The 24,842-nt window shown below is 34.9% G+C and overlaps 1 protein-coding gene across 4 annotated transcripts in view; it reads left to right on the top strand.

Annotated features, from left to right (window-relative positions):
* CDH18 (cadherin 18) overlaps positions 1-24,842 on the top strand; it is a 1,453,365-nt gene that overhangs the window by 1,376,898 nt on the left and 51,625 nt on the right. For all 4 annotated transcript variants that reach the window (XM_043968707.1, XM_043968713.1, XM_043968700.1 and 1 more), the window contains 2 exons: positions 4,588-4,709; positions 17,985-18,102. In XM_043968707.1, coding sequence (XP_043824642.1) covers positions 4,588-4,709; positions 17,985-18,102 — 240 coding nt within the window. The remainder of the gene's footprint in view (positions 1-4,587; positions 4,710-17,984; positions 18,103-24,842) is intronic.

Here is a 24,842-nt window from a genome sequence, read left to right as displayed (position 1 = left end):
CAGATGGGGGAAAATAGGTCACAAATATATAGATTATCTTGAAGATAAAGGAGTTATAATATTTATGCAATTTTAAAATGTTCTTTAGGAACTTCTAGTAGGTGATCATTCTGCTTTAATTGGATCTTAGAGGAATTTGAGGTACAAGATGAATTAGTTTCTTAGCTGGTTAATTTTCATGCTAAAAATTCAAAGCCATATTTTAAACTATTTATTTGGCCTCTAAAAGAGAAATCAAGGGATTAAATTTGTAGGATTATTTTTGTGTCATATCCAGTTTATGTCTTTCTTATAAATCATCTTTAATTAGAAATGTATAATATTAACAAAATTTAATAATTTTGATATGATACATGGGGCAACAATAAAGAGCTATTTGTTATTGTTAAGTTGTTTCAGTCGTGCCCAACTCTTTGTGACCCATCTGGGTTTTTTTAGTTTTTTTGGTGAAGATACTGGAGTGGTTTGCCATTTCCTTCTCCAGCTCATTTTTACAGACGAGGAACCTGAGGAAAACACAATTAAGTGACATAAGCAAGATGGCACAGCTAGGAACTGCCTGAGGAGAGATTTGAATTTAGGAAGATGAGTCTTCCTAACTCTAGGCCTGGCACTCTATCCACTGCATCATGTAACTGCCCTAAAGAGGTATTAAAAAAGGAATACTGAGTGATTTAAAGTGCTATTGTTTTAAGAGAGAAGACCTGGGTTTCTATCCCAGCTCTGCCCATGTTGGTAATTTGCTTCCACTCATTTGAACTGTTTCTTTATAAAATGAGGGATTTAAGCTACATAATCTCTAAGGAAACTGTCCAAAACTAAAAGTCTTATCCTGCAAGTACATCTAAGAGTTAAGAGTTTTGTAGGTGCAAAATGTCAATTAGAAAAATGCTCCCCCTAACTACCTAACTCAGTGATGGCAAGAAAAGCAATTTGTAAACTTAAGGCGCTACAGAAAGGTGTTACTACTGATTGTCATAATGATTTTTATTTTGCTATTTCCCATTACAAAGTAAGCCTACTTTTCCAGGTCAAGATTTTAGAGAGAAATTGAGCATTTACAAACTCTCCTTTAAAGCTAACCTAAGTATTTATGCAATTAAGTTTCAGATTTCATTTAATTGTATGCTTCAAAATTTTATTTCTGCTATTTTTCTTAGGTAAAATCATTTAGACACATTCAATAAATAATGTTATTAATTTTTTGAAAATATTTTAATTTAGTCCAAAAGGAACTATTCCAGAGAGTCCAATTTCCTTTAAGTATTACAAACTCACAGGCCATGTAATGAAATTCATTCAAAGACTCTGGAATGATCAAAGAATCTAGTGAACCAAAAGAAGTCCTATGACAAAACAAAAACAATACTCCCCCCCCCCCAGGGAAAGAGTCGTGATTTTTAGAGCATACACAATCAATGCAAAGCAACTGATTTATTAAATTCATTTTCAACATAATCCAGTATTTCAGGGATATCCAAGATTTTTTATTTTGTGTGAATTTTTAAAAATGCAAGAAATGGAACTCCCATCTAAGAGGAAAAGGAACCTGATTGTACAAATGATAAAATTTACTCAGATTTATCATTTTCTTTTGAAAGACTATGTGAAGCAAAGTTTAGAATATCAGTGCGCTGGAAATTAGACATCTACTGAACAAATTAAAACAATTTTTGTTTACTGAGAAAGTTGTACTGTGGATGGTAATGAGGACAGTTTATATTGCTGTCTTCTTTTGCATATTTTTCATTAATCATTCTTACGGGGGAAAGCAATAGAAATATTAGAAAGACAATTTATACAGGAATACATTAAAGGAAATGTTTTTATTAATGTTTTTTCCCTGCTCATTCTTTCCCTGCCAGAATATTTTCCCCCCTCCTGGTAACTAATAGTCATATAAGAGAGACTAGGACTTTTATCTACTGATTAACAGTATATAACGAGTAATAATAATAATATAGCTCTTGGTGCCTATACAACTATTGTATTTTAGTTAATTTTAATAAATTATCTTATTATATTCTAACAGTCCTATCACTTAAGTAGTGAAAATATGAAGGAAAGATTGTACATGAGAGCAGAAAGATCTCTAGGTTTAAGTCAGAAAATCCTATTCCTCCCCTGCCCTTCCCTTCCCCAGGTGGACACTATGTGCTTTGTTGTTGTAGACAGTGGGGTTAAGTGACAATCCAGGCTCACACAACTAGTAAGTGTCTGAGGCTGGATTTGAAATCAGGTCTTTGTGACTACAGGACTGGTGCTCTAGCTACTAGTCCACCTAGTGGCTCCAACACTATATGCATTTGGAAATAAGAAATCTGCACTAATTTATAATGCTATAGAGAGGTTAGAGTGCCACTCCATTTTTCCTGTATCAATCAAATATCCCCCAAATCAATATGTTTCTTTCTTACATTTTGTAGAATTAAGCTATAGTGATCACATTCTGGAAAAGTTTATAATTTGGCAATATGATACTCTGGAAATAACCTACGATTAAGAGTCAAAATCCATGGGTTTTAAACGTGGCTCTGCTACTAAACTTTTAGGTAACATTGGGCAGGTTGCTTAACTTACCTGGGCTTCACTTTCTTACCTGTCTCTATCATGATGGCATCTAATGAGGAGGACAGTGAGGAAATAGACTACTGGACCTGGAGTTTGGAAAAGGTGAATTCAAATCCTACCTCAGACACTTACTGGTTGTGCAACCTTAGAAAAGTCACTTCACTTTTTTTTTCACTTAACCTTCCTTAGCCTCAATTTCCTCATCTGTAGAAAGAAAACAGTAGTAGCACCTATTTCACACAGTTATGAGAATCACATGTGAAAAGTGCTTTGCAAACCTTCAAGTACTAAATAAATTATAGCTATTCTTATAACATGAACATGTGATTAGATAATTTCTAAGGCTTCTTCCAACACTAATATCTTCTGAAATATACCAAATAATAATATGTGCTAAAAAGTCTAGCAAAAGTGATTTGCACATGTATGATCCCTTTAGCCAACTGCCACATCTCAGCAATGAGCTTCCTAGTCTCTCTAGAAATGAAAAAATTGAGTTCAAGGTATGTCAATTTCATTTGTAAGTTTAAAATATCATTTTGCACTGTTGACTGTGGTTTATATACACTGTACCTATTGTGTCTTGGCAGATGATCCGTTACTCTTCAGGTGTTATTAAAGGCCAAGTAAGTGTAGCATACTGTATGTAGGTAAAGGTGTAGGAAATACAGATTTATTTTTAAAAGGTTCAGTCTTAACCCATCCTTCTTTACACACCTGATAATTTTTAAGTGGTATTAGGGTACTACTTGAGAGTTAGTGTTCATGTAGTGGAAACAACACTAGCCTTGGTGTCAGAAAACTTGTGTTTGGAGCCTTGGCTATCACATCTCTTAGAAATGACTGAGGTTGTCCCTTAACATCTAAAAGCCTTAGTTTCCCCATGAATAAATGGGGACATTCTCATTCTCAATCTATATTTATCTCTCTGTCTCTGCTTGTCACTCTCGCTCTCTCTCTTACTTATAATCCCATTAATATAAAGCATTCCCTTGAGTGAGGAAACTATAGTAATTAACAAATTTTAAGTAACTTTGAGTCTCATGTTAGGATCTCAGAGGTCTAGCATCGTAGATCTAGAGGTAAAAGGAACCTCAGAGGTCTTCTATATAGAGCTTCACTTTAAGTTTGAGGAAACTGAGTCACAGAATGTTTTAGGTAACTTGCCCATGTTCACCCAATCTTCTGTGTAAGTTGCAATAAATGACAGATCCAAAATTTGAATCCATTTCTTCCTTATTTCAAATCTAGTATTATTAACATATTATACTTTCTATAAATGCTGTGCCTAGAGACCATGAATAGCCCCATGATAACATGATCAAGATGTGTCAGAGGCAAGACCTGAACTAAGGTCCTCTTTACTCTGATGCCAGTTTTCTGTCCATTATTCCATTCTACTTTGCTGAGAGAAAAGATTGTGGAGAAGAAAAAAATGATAGCAAAGGGAAAGGATCATCATACCTGCCCCAATTATCTTTCTCATAAGAGTGTTCTGAGGGAAGCACTTTATGAATTAGAGTATAAATATGATCTGTTCTTATAAAGCACTTTTTAAATGAGGCCTATTCCCTTTGTTTTCTTAGGATATATTTAACATTGCCTTTCAAAATCATGAAACACCTTTTAAAGAATAAGGACAATGATTTTTTTATTATCATTCAAGCATTACACTGCTTTTCTTAGACTAATGATCAAATCAGTCATTCGTCTCTTAGAATATGACAGCATACAATGAATTCTGACAATCTTCTATCATTTCAGTTCCTGAATAACATGCAATTTCTTGATATGACAAAACATCATTTTAGCATTCCTGTTATGCCTTAGTGTTCATTTTTCTTTTTTTCTTGTGTTAATGAGTCTTAGCAAAAAGTGGCTCCATAAAGTCATTTTTACCAGTATTGTGTTTTAGCACCTGAAGCAGGTGACAATATCCAGTGTTAATATCTGTTTAATAAGGACATTAAGATGTGTATATTAAAACCACTGAATACCTCTTTGTGTGTTTTACAGACAATCCTAGCCTGCTGAGCCACGTTGCAGTTGGCATTCGAGTTCTGGATGTCAATGACAACCCACCAGAGCTTGCCAAGGAGTATGATATTGTTGTTTGTGAAAATTCTAAGCCCGGCCAGGTAAGTCATTAATGTCATACTTGTTATATTTTTTGACTGAAAAAGGCAAAATGGTCAACTTCCTTTTTGTAAATGCTATTTTTATACATTGATGATTCTACAGACAGGACTCATGCTCTAGGTAGAGGTAGAAGTCCTTCTGACTAAGATTTTGAGATATATTAAAATGACTTATTACATGAAGAGTTTAAGTATAATTTCAACACTTAGTTAACAAGGTTATTTAAAACCTTGCACTCTCTATGTACTCACTAGACTATGCTTCCCTAGAATCACAAAGGACATGAACTTATCAACTCAATTCAAAAGACATTCATTTCATACTTAATACATGCAAAACAGTATCTAATATCATGAGGAGATAGGAAGGTTATAAATTTGAACTAACAGAAGAAGAACATAGTATCACAAATTCCAAAATCAACATTTGTAAGCCTTCCCCAGATAACAAGATTTAACTGATCACCTAGACCTTGGGGTCTTCTGTAGAATAAGAAGGAAAGCAAAGATCAAGTTAGACAGATGATAAAAGTTAAACAGCTAATAATAGTAGAAATTTGACCTCAGTAGCAACTGGGACCTAAATGTTAATGTTTCTTTGAAACTTACTTCAAATAGCATTTTCTCTCAATGTTGGTATGACAATGCTTGTAATCAATGTTTAATTAGTGCTCACATTTTAATTTTAATTTTAATAGGCACATTTTTCTACTTAATAATGACATGTCCCTCAAGCAAATTCATAATACTCATTTACCAAGATACAGACTAGCAATGATCTGCATTAATGTGAAGAGTTCTGACAGTAGAAATACCCCCATACTAGAATATTTACAGTACAAAAAAAATATTTGGATAATAAATTTAATAATTAGTTTTGGGTTTTGCTCTTTCATAGATGATCCTAATAAATGCTTGTTTATTTTGTATCAATTGATTCTTCAGAATATTGAATTTCATATGATTTGTTGGATTCCTTAAAAGAAGACAAGAATAGTTAATCATGCCACTGCCACTTTCTGTGGCCTTTTTTATTTGTAGTATTAACCCATTCACATTAATACAAAACTTGCAAGAGCTGTTTGACTCTACGTGAGATAGGATTCCAGTTTGGTGATTTTGGAAATAAAGTTTACTAATCACAGGTTTTAAAGGTGTGATGTTTCCATTCTTTACACTCAAAATTGCTGGTCTGATTCATGGAGATTCTTTTTTTTTTAATATCTAGTGCTTTTGAGTGACTGTACAGTGTTTTAACCAGAGTAAAAGTGAGAAAGGGGCCTTAGAAATCGATTTTCTGGAGCTCATTTGTGTTGCAGAGATATGTGCAGTTCAATGAAGAATCAATTGCTTTCAGAGTCTCCAGTGCCTTCCTTTTATGAATACCTTGTATCTAAATGTAAATATATGTGGCCTTGGCAAGAAGATGGAGTTTTCGGGAAGCAAGGATTTAAACTGCAGATAGTAGAGCTCAGGCTAATTTAGGTATCGGTATGAAGAGCCACAAAACATTCCTCTGAGTTTATGTATTTTTTTTCATTCAGGAAACAAATTTAAACTGCATTGAAGTAAAAGAAATATTAATAAGAAACTCATTCATGTATGAAATTTGAAGTCATTTTCCAAGGCAGAACCTTGTTCAAAAGCCGTAAGACCTACCTTTGCTGGAAACTTTATATAAAGGACATTGTATTTTCTATCCTCACTTGCTCTTTCATTCTCTTTTCCTTCCCTCAGAAAAAAATTTATAGCAAATTAAAAAGAAAAGTTAGAGGGTTGGAAAGGAGGCAGTCAATTCTGTCTCTCCCTCATAACCTCACTCCATTGTCACTCCCAAAAGTCAGAAGTTTGGGGAGATTCATTAAATCTGATTGTTAGGGAGTATATAAAATTTAGCCTGTGTCTATGCCACCTATCAGGCTTGGGTTAATGACTAGAAACAGGGAGCAGATACTATTAGTAAAGTCACTAATTGGACTATTTGTAAAGTGTAAAATAATTTATTAGCTGAGATAAAAACCTATGCCTTCCAGAAAAGAAAAGAATATATATGTGTGTGTGTGTGTGTGTGTGTGTGTGTGTATGCATGCATATTTATAGATATCTATATAGATATATATAGATATATATATATAGATATATATATATACTGGGAAAATGTTGACAAAGAGCCAGCGTTTACTAGAAAATGTAAGGATTTTGCAGTTCATAAGACAGTTAAAATTCAGTGACAGAAAAAAAAAACTATCCACAATAAACTTAGGAGCATGATCTTGAAACACTGAATCATCTCTACTGTCAAGAGGTATAAAGAGGATCCTAGTTAATGAATTAAAAAGAAAAAAATCCCAGTTCTAGATCAAATAGGTATTAGTCCAAGCTTTCAGAGAAAATATTTATTGGCACAAACTACTTTGAGTGGCTTTCCCCACCATTAATAAAGTGAGCTCCCATTAAGTAAAGTCTGTTCATCAATGGAAATAGGAAGCAATAGCTTCCTATAGAATACAGTTACTGTATAGTCTTAGTTTTTCCTGGGAACACTGAAAAGGTAAGTCACTTGTCCAGGGCCACATAGCCTGAATATGTCAGAGCCAGAACGTGGACCCATCTTTCAATTCTGAAGCCAACTTTCTATTAGGTGACATGGAGGCCTCTTTCTGACTACTTCTAGGCCCAATTTCATTGTGCCTTTATGTATTACATAGTCAAACTAAGTTTGAGACTATATGGATGTGGCAGTTCTTTCAACAATATAGACATAGAATCAATCCTCTAGTAATAATGATAGCTGATATGTATAAAATGCTTTATGTATATTATGTCATTTGAAGTAGGTTCCGGAAGTTGGTTTTCATTTTGGCTTTGTTTTGGAGGCAGGGAGGAGTGGGTGCAGTGAGAGGACAGGCTAGGATTGGACCTGTGATTTCATTGGCATAGGAAATTCTCTTCAAGTAAACTCCCTCTACTGATGCAGATTGACAAGGGTTCTGAGACTTGCAGTTTTAGAGAGTTGCTTGGGGCACTGAGAGGTTATGTAATTGCCTATACACTGATAATAGCCAGCTAATAAGGTATAATTATCCCTATTGTAAAGATGTGGAATCTCAGACACAGAGATTAAGTGGTTATATAGTTAGTAAGCTCATGAAGACATCTAATAAATGTCAGAGTTAGAATTTGAAGCTTGCACTTTTTTAGCACGATAAACTGGAGCAGCTAGGTGTCCCAATGGGTAAAGCACCAGCCCTTGATTCAGGAGAGAATGACCTGAGTTCAAATCTGACCTCAGACACTTGACACTTACTAGCTGTGTGACCCTAGGCAAGTCACTTAACCCTCATTGCTTCCTCCCCATAAAAAAACATGATAAAACACACCAGAATAAATTTGGATTAATATTTTGTCATTCCACATACCTTGCTGATACTTTATTCACCTTCTGTGTTTACCACAAGAATATCTGAATCATTAATACCCAGAAAATAGACTAAATCCTTTAGGCTGGCATTAGAGGTCCTCCACAATCTGGTCCACATACACTTCCCAATAATTCTTGCCTACATTACTCCAAGTAAAGCATTTGTCCCATGCAGTTTGTTGTTGTTGTTGTTGTTTGTTTTTTGGTTTAGTTTTGTTTTTGCGGGGCAATGAGGGTTAAGTGACTTACCCAGGGTCACAGAGCTAGTAAGTGTCAAGTGTCTGAGGCTGGATTTGAGCTCAGGTCCTTCTGAACCCATGCAGTTTTTTTTATTTCCACCAAAAAAATATTATGTGTATTCTCAACTTTTGTTCCTTTATTCAGGCCTGTATTGTCTAGAATGCCCTCCCCCATCCTTTCCATCCTTCTAAATTCTAACCATCCCTCCATGGCCAATTGAAGTCCCATCTGCACCATGAAAATTGATGGGTTAAATAAATTATGATAAAACAACAAGGACTCTCGTATCTCAAGCACAGGAATATTTTAGACATCAAATGTGCCTCTAGAGCTTGACTTATATGAGATGAAAATCGGATACTCATAAAACAAACAATTGCCAAAGATGTAATAAATGTTTTTGCTTCTTTGTTTATGTGAACTGGTGATAGAAGCTTAAAGAAAAGTTAAAGGAGCAGAAGGCTTGCTCATTGTAGTTGGATTTAACTCAAAGTTAACACTGTAGCTATTATGAAAAGAATGTTAGAAAAATTAAATTAAAGGTCTTTTTAAAATTTTCGTAGATATTTCCTATCACTAGAGGCCTAGCACTTTTACTGAGAAGACAGATTTACTTGACTTCTCTTTTTATCACCTTATTCAAATTTATCCATAGATTTAACAAATATTTTGACACCTACTCTATGTACTAGCAGAATAACATTTATATAATTTTAGATTAGGATATCAGATAATTTGTAATATAAAAGGCACTTTAGAAACAAGAATGGATATAAAATACTTTAATTTTTGGACTTTTTGAAAATTCTCTGTGTATTTTAGCACATGAATTAGTGGTTCAAAAGTAACTTTTTAAAAACTTTATTGTAAATTAAGATCATAGCATTTATACCTGGAAAAGAATTTAAATACCATCTAGTCTACCAGTTTATTTTACAACAAATACACAAAACTTTTTTTTTTGATGTCTTACTTCACTTTCTAGATTATAATTCCTTTGGAGGTGTATTTCACATTTATACATATTTCCCTCTCTTCCTGACACAGTACCTTGTACTTAGTAATATTCATTAGTTAATTACTCTGTCTGATATCTGTAGTCTTAAAAACCTTCATCAATCCATTACCATCTCATTAAGGCAGAGTGAAACTTTGGAAAGAAGTGCTTATCACCCTTGTTAAAATTGCTTTGGAACAAAGCTTAGGTATATTTTAAATACGTAGACAAGTCATTCTGAATTCTTAAACCTTAGTTTCCCCATCTGTAAAATAAAAGGATCAGACTCAATAATATTTTAAATATTTTCCATATCTAAATTCTAAACTTCTTAGTATTAGAGTTTTTCAGACTGAATGGAGTAATGATGTGGCTTGTTTTGTCATCCAGTCTGCCGAACAAATGGAGAAGAATGATTGATGAGGTTAAGGTTGGGAGAGAACATGAAACCAAAGTTATAATGGACCTCAGAGGTCATAAAGTCCAAACTTCTTTTTTCATGCGAATTTCTGTGAAGGAAAAGTTTCTCCTTACAGAGCAATCCATTCCAGTTAGTAAAATTTTCCTTTCATCAAGAATAAATCTGTTAATTTGCAACTTCTACATAGTGATCCTAGTTCTGTCCTCTGGGTCCAAGCAAAAAAAAAAAATTCAAACAGAAAAAACAAAACAAAACAAAACAAAAACCTAATACCTCTTCTATAACAGGGTTCATATACTTGAAGGTAGCCATCATGACTCCTGTGTCCATGTCTAATCTGAAATGATGATCACGTGATATTAGCTCAAGACCCTTCACTATTTTTGTGGTGTTCTCCAAGTTATAAATTTCCTATCTAAAATGTAGATGCCACAGAAATTAATGTAGCCTGACCATTGCTTACTATACCAAGACTATCTGCTTCCTATTCCTGGACTCTATACCTCACTTAATGAAGCTTAACACCCAATTATCTTCTTTCATTTCCAAAAAACACCATGGTTCTCCTAATCCATTAAAACCCACAGATCTCTTTCAGAATTCCTATGATCTAGCCTTCTCTTCCTCATCTTCTACTTCTGTTTTTCTTAAGAAAACATATTTATGTATATATAATATATATACATACATATTATATATGTACATATACATATATAAGATTTTTTTTTTAGTAAATACTCCTTTATTTAAAGTTTTGAGTTCCAAATTTTATCCCTCTTTCCCTTCTTCCCCTTCTCCCTCCCTGAGGTAGTAAGTAATCAGATATAGCAATTTTTCAAAACAGTACCATATTAGTCATGTAATGATTGGAATGACGCCACCTGCTGGAGACTTACTGTAGAAGAGCTCTGCCCATGAGGTGAAAGTCTTTGAGGGCAAGACCATGCGTCTTTTCTTTGGCTTCAGGAAGTGACATTTGCTTGTGGGAGGAAGAAGGGGGGAGCCTGGTGCTCTGACTCACGCTCTGGCAGAGAGTGGAGCTAGAAATGTGCTCTCCCTTTAATAGATAGATGAATGTAGGCCTTTCTCTCTTTACCAAATTCTTATTCTTCTTAATAAATGCTTGAAAGTCTAACTCTTGCTAAAGCTTATAATTTATTGGCGACCATTCATTAGATTTTAGATGGACTAGCTAGAATTTTAGCCCTTAACAGTCATTTTGTATAAGAAAACTTGAATAAAAGAAAAAAATGAAAAAAAGTAAAAATAGCACGCTTCAGTCTATGTCCAGTCAATATCAGTTCTTTCTTTGGAGGTAGATAGTATGCTTTATCATTAGTCCATTGGGATTGTCTTGGGTCATTGTATTGCTGAGGTTAAGTCATTCACAGTTCTTCATCGAACAATATTGCTGTCACTGTGAACAATGTTCTCTTGGTTCTGATCACTTTACTATACATCAGTTCATACAATTTTTCCCAGGACCTTCTTAAATCATCTAGTTTGTCATTTCTAATAGCACATTAATATTCCATCAACATCATATACCACAGCTTGTTTAGCCATTCCCCAGTTGATGGCCATTCCTTTGATTTCCAATTCTTAGCTACCAAAAAAAGAGCTGCTATAAATATTTTTGTACAAATAGTTCTCTTACTTTTTTGGAGGGGGGGGGGGATTTCTTTGGTATATAAGCCCAGCATTGGTATTGTTGGATCAAAGGGTATGCACAGTTGTATAAACATTTGTGCATAGATCCAAATTGTTCTCCAGAGTGGTTGGATCTTTTTACAACTCCACCAATAGTGGATTATTGTACAAGTTTTCCAACATCCCCTCCAACAGCTAATAGTTTCCTTTTCTGTTATATTTGTCACTCTGATAGGTGTGAGGTAATATCTCAGAGTTGTTTTAATTTGCATTTCTGTGATCAATAGTGATCTGAGCATTTTTTTCATATGATTCTAAATAGCTTTGATTTCTTTGTCTGAAAACGGCCTATTCACATCCTGTGACCATTTATCAATTGGAGAATAACTTGTATTTTTATAAATTTGACTCAGTTCTCTATATATTTGAAAAATGAGGCCTTTATTAGAGATAGTTGTTTCTCAGATGATTTCACTGGAACTTCGGTAATGAATGAAATTCTTAAACTCACGCTTTCTGAAATACTGATTAAAAGATACAGATTATCCAACAATGATTTTCAGGCCAAAAGGTTCTTTGAGTAGAAAATACCAGTATATTAAAATGTCCAAGACATAATGGATATATATTATTCAGTCATTTAGTCATGGACCCTGTGGACCTTAGCATGCCAGTCCTGTCCAGGAGGTTTTCTTGGCAAAGATAGTGCCACCATTTCCTTCTCCAGTGGATTAAGGCAAGCAGAGCTTAAGTGACTTGCTCAGGATCACAAAGTTAGTAAGTATCTAAATCTGAATTTGAACCCAAATCTTCCTTACCCCGTGCCCAGTGCTGTATACAATGAGCTATCTAGCTGCTACTGAGGGCTATATATGGACAGTCATTGTGGAGACAATTAATTTCTTGATTCATTTGTCTCACAACTTCTTAATATTTGACTGATGCTTTTCACATCAATGAAAAACAAAAAATATATTATTCAGTAATCAGAAATTAGTCACTAAAGTAATTTTAAATTTTAGTGGGCCTATCAAATTCTTGGATGAATCTAAATATTTATATGTTGTCTTGCATTGTTTTTATACTCAACTTGACAACCAATCAAAAAGCATCAAATGTCATTTACCATGTAACAGAAACAAGTACAAAAAAGAAATAACCCTTGACCTCAGGAAACTTACATGCATTAGGAGAGACAACATGTGTATATATAAATTTATACAAATTAGATATGTGGTTTTGAGGAAGGTGGGATTATCAACTAGGAAGATGAGCAAAGAGCTTATATATGAGATACCATTTAAATTGACCTTTAAAAGTCTTTAAGAATTATGAGAGCTACAGAAGCAGCATATTCAAGGTCCAGACAAAAGCACAGAGACAAAGAATGAAATTTTGTGTCCTAAAAATATGTACATAGAAAAGTAGATATAGTATACTATCAAGAAGGGAGAAGACATTAACATCTGGGAGGATGAGGTATAATGAATATGATACCGAAGTTGAAGAGAGAAGAGGTTTCTAAGATATGGAGGCAATGAGGGACCTATATCTAGGGATATAGAGTAGTTTGTGCAAGTGTGTGGAAGAGGAAGAGGGAACATGGAATTCATGCACTAGCTAGTAGGCCAATTTGGCTGGGATATTCAATGCTTGAAAGGAAGTAATATGATTCAAGAAATGTTTGGAAAGATAAATTAGAAAATGGAGGGTCTTAAATGCCAAACTAAAGGTGTGTGTGTGTGTGTGTGTGTGTGTGTGTGTGTGTGTGTGTGTGTATTTCATAGAAGGAATAAAGAGCCACTCAAGGATTTTCAGCAAAAGACTGATGGCAATATTACTGCCTAAGGAAGAATAAGTTAACAGATTATTGGGCAGGGAGGAGATTCAAAGCAAGTAGAAGATTAAGAAGCTGTTGTAACAGTCTAGTAGTTGAATGAAGAAAGTGTGAAGTAGGGTGGTGTTTACCTTAAGATGTGAGAAGGGAGGGGCACCTAGGTGGTGCAGTGAATAAAGCACTGGCCCTGGATTCAGGAGGACTTGAGTTCAAAGCCAGCCTCAGACACTTGACACTTATTAGCTGTGTGACCCTGGGCAAGTCACTTAACCCCATTGCCCTGCAAAAAAAACAAAAACAAAAAAAAAACAACCAAAAGATGTAAGAAGGGAATAGGCATGACTAGAATTGACAAGAAGTAGAAAAAGACCTTAAGACAGCCTCAGAAATTGCAAACCTGTGTGACTAGTTTGGAAGTAGTTTTGAGAGTTTAGAAAAGGTGTGGTTTTTAAAAAGAAAGATGAGTTCTATTTTTAACATCTTGAGTTTGAATGGCTAATTTTATTCAGTCAAAGGAGGGCAGCTGGTAACAGAACAGACAATCATGAGGGAAGATTAGTTGATATCTCTGCCTCTAATATGTGTCCTCTCTCCTCTACGAAGTTGCCAATTTGATATTCCTAAAATCACAATCTGACCACATTACTTCCTTACTCCAAAATCCCTAGTGATTCTTTGGTGCATCTACACTAAAATATAAAATCCTCAGCCATTTAAAACTTCCACATTTCCAAGGTGTTTCCCATACCTACTTTTCTAGTTTTATGTATATTTTTCTACACACATACCCCATTCCAGGCAAATTAGCCTACTAGCAATTCTCTGCCTATGCTGTCCTAACTTGCCCCATGTCTCATTAAAGGTGCCTTTCCTTACCTCCATCTTGTAAAATCCCTCACTTCTTTCAAAGTACGGCTCAGATGCTATCTCCTAATTCTAAATGAAGCTCCCTTTTCCTTTTTTCTCTCCCTTTCTGCCTCTATATTTCCACATACCTCTCCCAGTTTCCCCTCCCTTTTTTTCCTTCTCTTTCTCTTTTCTCCCCTCCTACCCAACAATAAAGACTTAAAAAGGAAAATCAGAATAGGAAAACTGAGATGATGGTATAATGAAAGGCAAGATAAGTAAGAATATACATGGTGAGACCTAGTCTTTATTATCCAAAACAGTAGAAAGGGTAAGGGGGATGAGGATAAGGCAAAGGTCACTGGATTTTGCAGTTAATGGACTGTTAGCAATCATATCCAGCTCTTTTCTCTCTTCTTCCTCTTCCTCCTCCTCCAAATCTAGCTCTGTTAACAGTAATAAGGTATTATTACTTGGACAGACATGCCAATCCATTGCTTTATGACATTATTCACCAAGCCTATGACTTCTCTGGCCAAAATTCTCCTCCCCAGCTACCGTTCCACTATATGTGTGTTTTTTTCCTCCTCAATTAAAATGTAGTTTCCTTGAAAACAACAACTGTCTGCTTTTGTTTTGTTTTTTTCCTCTTTGCATGTGTAGTCCCTAGCACAATACCTGACACATAGTAAGCACTTAATAAAAAAAAGAATTCACTTATACAAAGCAAGGAGAGATATAAGATGCTACAGTGAGAGACCTTCAAGGTAAAAAGAAGGGTTTTTAATTAATTAATTTTTTAGGAGATATTGATATATATCCATTGTAGTCTGCAGGATAAAAAGTTTAAATGTCCATATAATTTTCTGGGTGAAGGTAGAGGAGTCATGGAGCCATGTGGTTTTGATAAATATATTGGGGGGGGCAGCTAGGTGGTGTAGTGGATAAAGTGCCGGCCCTGGATTCAGGAGAACCTGAGTTCAAATCTGACCTCAGACACTTGACACTTACTAGCTGTGTGACCCTGGGCAAGTCACTTAACCCTCATTGCCCCACCAAAAAAAAAAGAAAAAAGAAAAAGAAGAATAAATAGATAAATGTATCTGATAAAAATGGACTATATTCAGTTTTGGTCTGTTCAAACAGCAATCTTTTGTCTCTGAATGTTTGTGACATTTAAGAAGGTTGAAAGACCATAAGGAACTTTAAAATGAAGACTATGTGATAAGGTATGGATACCATCCTGATGAATCAGGCCAAGTTGAAAAGGTATCCCCTCCTGCCATGAATAATGAGTAAACTGGCCACTGAAGGAGACAGCATGACTTAGTGACAAGATTAGTAGGTTTTAATCTGAACTATGCTCTTGTGTGGTTTTGTTTTCTCTTTAGATGTATGACATTGGATATATCCCTTAAACTTTGTGGGTCTCTCTTTTTCATTTCTTAAATTAAAGTGGTGGACTTCCTCATCAAGATAAGTCTGCTCAAATAGTATGGTGTAGTGTCAAAGTACATTAAAAGGATAAATAAAAGAAATCTGCCTTAGAAAATCCCCAGAAGTGTTGCCATTATTAGCAAATCCCTTGGTTTCTCTGAGCCTCAGTTTCCTCATTTTTTTAAATGAAAATAATGATATCTGTAGGAAGTAGAGGGAAAAAAGGAAAGGGTTTTAAAAAGACAATCCTTTCCAATTTTTAAAAGTTTGTAAAAGAAGAAATTAGATTTAAAACTGGTTATTAGAAAAAAATACAAAAACCCAATGCATTTATATCTACAGGGCTCTTTGAAGATTAATTGACTTTATTATTTGATTTCAGCAAAAAAACCCAAAACATTTATTAAGCATATTCTATTTGCAAGACATTGTGGCAGATCCTAGGGATGCAAAGACTAATAGAATCATTTGTTATTTTTTATTATTTTTTTTAATGAGGCAATTGGAGTTAAGTGACTTGCCCGGGGTCACACAGCTAGTAAGGGTCAAGTGTCTAAGGCCAGATTTGAACTCAGGTACTCCTGACTCCAGGGCCGGTGCTCTATCCACTGCACCACCTAGCTGCCCCTAATAGAATCATTTGTAATATCCAGAGTTTACATTCTACTGGGGGCTAGAACATATATACACAAAAGAAACTACAATATAATTTTAAGAGAAACAATGTTAAAAACTGGAGAGAGATTGAGGTAAGCTTGATAAAGAAGGAGACAATGTCTCTAAACCTTGATGGAAGGCAAGGATTCAGAGAGGTAGTGAAATGTGAGTACCTTCCAAGCATGACATGGAGATGGGGAATTGAATATCAACTTAGAGAACAGCTGTAGTCCAGTTTGGCTGGAACAATATGAGGTAAGTTTGAAAAAGATAAGTTTAAGCCAAGGTGTGAAAGACCTTAAACCAATATGAAGGGTTTGCTTTTTATACTGGAGAATACAGGAATTCACTGAAATCTGCAGAGCAAGAAGGTGACATTAGGAGACAGACACATGAATTAGGGAATATTTTTTTGTCAGCTCTTTGGAAGATAAATTGCATAAGGAGAGGACTGTGAACCTGAAGACCATTTAGGAGGGCCTTATAATTATCCACATGAGAGGTAATGAAGGCCTGAACTGAAGTAGCATCCAAATCAGGGGAGAGAAGGAATTAGATACAAAAGATGTCATGAAATATATTATCACATTTACTCACCTCACATTCTCCCCCTACTTCATTTTTTCTGCTATTTTTGCTTTAAAAGAAGGAAATGTTGGAGGAAAAGTGAATTATGTAAGCTAGTTTTATGTGTTAACAACAGTGGGCCTGGATTCCCATTGCTCACGACTATTGACATCTGCAGCAGCTTAGGATCTCTGTGCAGAAACAGTATTACTGGCAGCTGGGATAGTTTTCAAAAAGTTGCCTTGGAAGCAGAAAAGATAGGAAAAACTAAATGAAGAATTAAATTGAAAAGAAGTTCATACCTTCTTTTTTGGTTCATTTGTTTGCTTAATCCCAACCATCCTTTACTTTTTTCCACATTCCATATGAGACATTTTCTGTAGGTACTATTTTTCTAAGCAATAGCTGAGGGTCACTATTCCAAATTGGATACAGAAAGGGTTTCTGCAATTTTTTTTAGATGTAATTATTTTGGTCACTTGCTTTTTTCTTTTCTCAGGCAATCTGGTATTCAATTCTGTTTATGGGTTTCCACCCAGTTCTAGTCCAGAATGTCTGTCGGTTCTGAATTTTAACAAGTCTTCTGTCTTAGCAATGAAAGAGTGAAAGGACTGCAAAAAGAAGCAGTACTAGAAATCGTACTGGACTAGGAGTCAGGAGACCTGCCTCTTTCTTTCTGAGTATGCCATGACCTAGCTGTGTGGCTTTGGGCAACTTAACCTGGCCTGTCTGGGGTTCAGATTAGATGACCTCTGTGTTCCCTACTAGTGAATTTTATGATTCAATTCTGTTTGTATTTATTGACTGAAACCAACACTTATTGCTTATAGTAATCCATCAACACTGGGACATTTATCCTTGTTTGAGCCATATTTCATGTCTCCCCAAAAATGTTTTACATCTAAGAGGCTCCAAGGTACATCCCATGATAAAGAAATCTTAAAATAAACATGGATGAGTCACAGCAGAAAATAATAAATCATGGATGATTATATCTTATTCCATAATGTTATTTCTAATATATTTCATGCTAGGAAAATCAAAGTAATGGGTACTTTTTAATCCGGTGAATTTGAATATTTCTGAAAGAAAGAGGTTCCATTTAAGAATTATTTTATTTTGAATTAGGTTATTTTTATTTAATGCAATGGAAATTAAGTGATGCCTAGGCTAATTTCAATGCAGTATTTTTCCCCTTTCAGGTTATACATACCATCAGTGCCACTGATAAAGATGATTTTGCAAATGGACCAAGATTCCACTTCTTTCTGGATGAAGGTCTGGCTCTGAATCCCAACTTCACACTGAAGGACAATGAGGGTAAATGAAAGTGCTCTTCTAAGTGTATCTGAAGTTTCTTTTGTTGTGATCTGCTATGGGTAGATAGAACAGTTTTCCCCTTCTTTGAACAGCTTGCAAAGTCAGCCATCAGTTTGATGCTAAATGTGTTACAATCTCTGAATAGCTTGTATTTAAAATTGAACCATATGTAGAAATAACTTTTATTGGATTTATTCAGAAGCCAGCAATGAAACAAGAAATTTATATGTCATTTGCTCGTGGGCAAAATTTTAGATGAATTCTGGCTGACAACCATGTTCACTATATAAGCATGCATATCAAGGTTGAACATAGAGATTGTACTGATTTAATACTAGGAATGGTTCCTCCAGAAGACTGGGAAATAATTTTTAAAAGACATATTGTTAGAGCATTATGGAAAAAGATTTAATTGCCTGTTCCTTGGCTTCCTGCATACTGTAGGAAACAAGAATGTTCTGTGTAGGGTCTAGAACAGATTTGTGATGATTCTAAGCTGGCTTCTCTGGGTAATCAGTTCATCAGGTCTTTGCAGTAATCACACTTTACTTAAAGATAACCATATAACACTCACATGCATGTACATTTCTGATGGCTTTAACTTCTCATCATGTTTTAACTAACTGTATTGTGACATGGCAATTGCTACATACCTCTGGATAACAAGAATTGAGCATATGTGCCTTGAAGAAAACAATCAATTACTTCTCTCTTTCTTTTGACCCATTGGGTATGCCTTTATCTCAAGAGATAAATGGAAGCCTGAGTTTCTGGTGATTAACTCTCTTCAGTAGCTCAATGAGAACTGTTTCGAAACAACTGACATTAGACATTCATCTGTACCTTTTCCTGATATCTTCAGAAGTCCTTAGCAGCAGCAGTTGTAAGAAGGGTTCATATGAGTATTTCATGTGATAATGAGAGCTCATAACTATATCCTTTTTCCTTTTAAGCAGGTGTATAGTCAGCCCCAAATGGCTGACTGTGAACCAAATAGTTTAGGTAGGAGGAAAAGTTCTAATATATCCTATGTCCAGATCTGTATGTATGAAATAGTCTGACTTTGATTTGGGAGTATTCATCACATATATTTGCACAATCATCTTAAAATTTTCATTCTTTTCTAAAACCCTTGTCTATCCTTGGCATAGGTGATAAAAGCCCTAAAAGAATCAATTTCCTGAACAAGTCTGGCAATATCATTTTTATATGAATCAACTGAAATGGATAGCAGTTATCTGGTTTGACAAGTCTTGAGAAGTGTTTTTTTTTTAAATTAGTTCCTGAATAAATTATGTGGGGAGGTTTATTTCTATTGTACATGAAATTTTGCATTCCTACCAAATATCCCCTTGACCATCATAATGTGGCTCCTAAAATCTCCATAATTTAATTCAGCCGTTTATTTAAGACCTTGTCATTAGAAAGACCTTGTTCAAATAGATATATTACCTTTAAGGGGTAACATTTAAATACAACAATATTACATACAATTATACCTTAATTAAAACCAATTAAAAACCAATTAAACCAATTAAAGCACCAATTAAAACATTAACATGGCTATTTAAGCAGATTAGTTAGCTATCACCTAAGTGATAGCAAAGACCTAAGGCAATGGTACATTGAACAAAGTTCTAATGGACTCTTTGGGAAAATAGCCTGGGAACATTGTGTAGCTTATTTCATTGTCTGTAAAGAATAAACATCTCAAACTCAACATAGCCAAAACAATACTCATTATCTTTATTGATAACTCTATAGGTTTACTCTAGGTTTGTTGTACCTGTCTTTCTTTCTTTCTTTCTCTCTTTCTTCCTTTCTTTGTCTTCATTCCCTCTTACCTTCTTATTTGCTTCCTTCCTTCATTTACCTTCTTTCCTTCCTTCCCTCAATCCTTCTTTCCTTCCTTTTTCTTTTTTTCTTTTCTTGCCTTTTTTCTCTTTCCTTCTCTCCCTCCATAAATCTTTTCCTTCCTTTTTTCTCTTTTTTAAAACTTAAATTAATATTTTAAATTAAGCAAAACCTTTTTTCTCTTCCTTCCATCCCCTATCCACTGAAAAAGAAAGAAAAAACAAAAGAAACCCTTATAAATCCTTATAGGATTCTGTATTACCCATGTCCAAAAAGTATGTTCCATTTGACACTGAGTCCATCACCTCTCTGTCCATTGGTAAGTAGTATGTTTTAGTGTTTTACATCTAAAATCTCAATTTTCCCAAGGGTCATTAGCTCCCAGCACTCCCTCTCAATACATAAAGCCCATCAATTTCAGTTACCTTACTTTAATGTTGGTAGTCTCTTCTTCCCATCTTCTTTCAGATTGAGACATGCCCTACTAAAGGTTCTTCAAGGAAAGAACTTTAATGTGCTATATTCAAGTAATTACATGTTGCAAATTTATTTCTATAGTTTCCATTTGGTAAATATTATACCTTGATAGAATACTATCATTTTGAAATTGCTAATATATATGTCTACTTGCTTAAAATGGTCTTTCCTCTCTGTGTGTGTTTTCTTATACAATACCAGTTAATTGTTCAACTTTTGTTTCTTGAGTTACACAGTCTATTTCATTTTAGGTTATTTAACTGTTAATTTACCCAAACAAATTATATAGAAACTTTTCAAATTAGCTTCAGTTCTGCTCATTCTCTAGTAGGTAAAAATCACCTCCCAAGAAGGGGAGAGAGATGAGTGCTGTTTTTCCTTAATCTTAATCCTACCTGCAAACCTACAAAAAATGCACTAAGTTTTTTACCAGTTTCAAAAATCTTTAAAACATAATTGGGTATATTTATAGTAATTTACAGTAAGTTATAATTCAGTTACAAAATTTGGTTTCTAATTAGTCAATAATTCTTCAATATAACAGGGAAAATTTTTTTCCTACCTTTACTTGTTTTCTTTTTCTGCAGTTTCCAACCTGGTCAAAGTTGTGAAGGGAGAGATAAAGAAAGAATTTCATATATTTGTTTGTTTCATTTTGTCCATTATCTACCACTGAAAGTCTAATCAAAGAGTCAGTAAGAGAAAGTCCCTACTTAATTTCTGGGAGTGCTTTTTCATATATGGGACTTCATTAGTCTTCTCTATCCTTTCCCAGTTTTTTATAGAAGTCTTTATGAGTGTCAGGGTGTTTACCTTCAAAATTCTGCAAGGTAAATAAGGCCTTGTGCACTATAAAACTTCTGAAGTAGAAGCTTCTGTCAAAGCTCACTTCCCTGCCTGCCAAATAAAGGTTTCCCTCACTAACCTAGGGTTGTCCTAAATGAATGATTGTAGAATTAATACCCATGTTCATTAATATATCTAGAGAGTTACTGACATAAAACAGGCCAGGTATTTTAGGAGAATCAAGAAGTAAAGTAAAAAAAGAAAGAGAAAGAGAAAAAAGAAAGTTCTACCAAAGAAATTCCAGCCTATATTAACCATTTATATATATATATATATTTTTAGTTTATTACTGTGAAATTCAAAATTGGATATATGGAGTGTTAATCCTCCTTTAAACTTTCCCTTTTATATGTATCTCCCAGACCAATAAGAAAAAGGAGCCTCTGAGTTTTAATCTGTGAGGGATTCGTTTTTATTGCTTGGGAATTAATTAGACAACAAAAGGTGAAAACAATTAGGGAAATAAGGAAATAGAAATACAGATGAATGGTCTTAGGTCTAAGCTTAGTCTATTCGATCCTTGAGATTAAGCTGGTTTAAAGGAATTTAGGATTTTCCTTTATAAAACTCACCGAATCCCAAACTGCCCACCAGGCCATGAACCAGCATACCCAAGCTCGAACACCAACCACGTGTTTCCAAACTCCTCTCTCCAGAGCGCTGCCACGGCTAAGTTTAATAGCCAGCAAGAGAGAAGTTCTGTTCCCGGCCTTACTTTTAAGTTGGTGTCCCGGAAGTTCCTTGCATTCTCACATGTTCCTCCCCAAAAGGTGAGGTCCTTCAAAAGATGCTTCAGTAGCATGCATAATCTCTCAAATGATTCAGCTAAAACTTCTGATATTACTCTTTACTACAAATAATTTTTACCACATTACCAAGCCCTTGAGTGATCAAGTCAAAAGGATTACTCATTTGGATAATCAGGGTGACTTGGGCTAATTTTAACCTTTTAATTTTCTGTAAACTTGAAGTTGTGGCCCTGAACTGTGTCCAACTTGAACCCAGGGACACCCAACAGGTCCTTGTCATGTCTGATTTGATACAATTTTGGTCAGGTTCTTCCCATTCTCAGTACCAATATCTATGTACCAGGCACCATGCTAGGCAATTTAAAAATATCTCATTTGATCCTCACAATAAACCTGACAGGTAGGTGCTATTATTATGCCTATTCTACAGTTGAGGAAATTGAGGCAAACAGAGATTATATGACGCCCAAGATCACAAAGCTATTAAATGTACAAGGCCAGATTTAAACTTAGGTCTTCCCAATTCTAGGCCAAGGACTTTATCCACTGCACCATGTAACTGCTTCTCAAGATGCAGAACATTGATGAGAAGAGACACTACTTCCTAAAGAAATATTTTGTCTTCATCCTCCTCATCTCTGTCAACTTTTTCCTCATAAAAACAAATATGTGTTTAATGTGTACTGTGTATAGAATAGAGGCAGTGTGGTAGAGTGGTCATATAATCAATTGATGAATATATTAAGCATCTAATATGTACCTGGCAATATGGTGAGTGCTGATACAAAAACAGTTGGCCTTACAGTCAAGAAGACCTGGATTCTAATCCAGCCTCTGATATATCTTGAATATGTAACTGTGAGATTAAAATTGGATATTAGATCATAAATCTACCCTACTTAACCTTTCCCTTAATTTATCTCTCAGACTAGTAAATGGAAGAAGCTTCTGGTTTTCTAGATAGAGCTTTTATTTTTATGGTAGTCACAAGGTGATGTTGATTAGAAGCATAGGAAAGTAGAAACACAATACAAATCGTCTTAAGTCTAGGCTTAGTCTATATTCTGTATAAAACTCACCAAAAACTGAAGGCCACCTTTGGGGAGAGAGAGAGACCGTCTGTGCAGTGCAGTCAGGAGACCAGCAGAGCAGGAAAAAACTCCCACTTCCGTTCTCTCCTTGCCTTTTAAGCTCCCACCCCGGAAGTGGAGTGCTAGCAGGCAGTCTGACGTGCGCAGCAGGCCGACTGGCATGCGTAACTCATGCCATTGGTCTCCTCCCCGAAAGGGTGGTCCTTAAAAAAAAAAAAACTGGCGTCTTTCAGTTATCCTAACCGACTGTTAAAAAACTTTCATATTTTTTTACCACATAACCCTGTTGACCTATCAGTACTCACAAGTAACACTAAAGACTGTAAGTTTCAGAGCAAGAGCTGGTCTACATTACAGATAATTTTCTCATGGGGAGTTTTCTACACCAATGAAGCCACAGGTCTTGTTTAAAAACTATATTTAAGCTGGGCAATTCAAGAATTGACCAATATATGTTTATATGTATGCAGATATACATACATGTCCACATTTGTATAAATATATGTATATATGCATAGATGGAGAGATAGTGATAGATAGATAGATAATGGATAAAGTTCTTTGCCTTCAACCTAGAGATGCAAAACTTATAGCTTAAATCATCATCAATAACAATAATGGTACCACATTCCAAGTGCTACCAAAGTATAAGCAATGACTGATCCAAATGTCTAAGAGCAGAATAGATCACAGGGGTTTTTTTTTACAGTTTTGAAAGACTTCATAGAAAAAATGAAAACTGAGCTGACCCTTAAAGAAAGAGGATAATTATTAAACAATTAACCAGTAGACAGATATATATTGAGTGCTGACTGAATTGAGAGCATTGCTTTGGCGATGAGGGAAAGAATAATAAAGTGTAACAAAGCACGCTGTTTTCTATAAGTTTACAATCTTACTGAGGAAGCAAGAGTTACATACATATAAATAAAATCAAAGATATTAGAAATAACTTTATAGGATCATGAGATGTAAGAACAGTGAAAGGACAGTTACACAGCTAGAAGAGAACATCACAAGCCATTAATTTTACAGAAGAGAAAATTATGAGGCAGACAGATTTTCCATAATTAAATCTAGAGAGAGACAGAGTATTTACTAAGTATTAATTCATGAATTGTGTTCTTTATTAAGCGTTAGGCATTCAGGAACTGTGCTAAGGTCTAGAGATGTGAATCCAAATAGACCAGGCAGTTCCTGCATTGAAAAAGCTTATATTCTAAAGGGGGAAGATATCTAAAAAGGGGAGATGGAAAAAGGGTGGCAGAGAGGCAAATGCATGTGGCTTGGTGTATACATGGAGGCCTGATTCCAGGCAATATGAAGTGATACCTCACCTATCAGAGCCTTAGGTGCTCTGTATATATGTATATATATGTATATATGCATACATTTATGTATGTATATGTGTATATACATATATATGTGTGTGTGTATATACATATACATATATACATATATATATATATATATATATATACTTACATTGTGTGAAAAAAATGATGGAGATAGTAAATTCTATGTGAGTGTAAAGGATAGAGAGATCTTTCCATGCTGGATGGGCAGAGAAGCTTTCAGAAGAATTGACGGTTTTGAGGGATCAGGTAGCACTTGAATTGATGGAACACAAAGTAGAAGACCCATTAGAGGGGGAGAAGGAAATGATATGGGCAAAGGCAGTGATAAAATGCATTTTTTTATATTCAGGCAACAGTGAATGGAT

Source organism: Dromiciops gliroides, chromosome 1 (assembly GCF_019393635.1).
Source record: "Dromiciops gliroides isolate mDroGli1 chromosome 1, mDroGli1.pri, whole genome shotgun sequence".
Classification (NCBI taxonomy): domain Eukaryota; kingdom Metazoa; phylum Chordata; class Mammalia; order Microbiotheria; family Microbiotheriidae; genus Dromiciops; species Dromiciops gliroides.
Note: the sequence above shows the minus strand (reverse complement) of the source record. Positions and strands in the feature narration are given on the sequence as shown.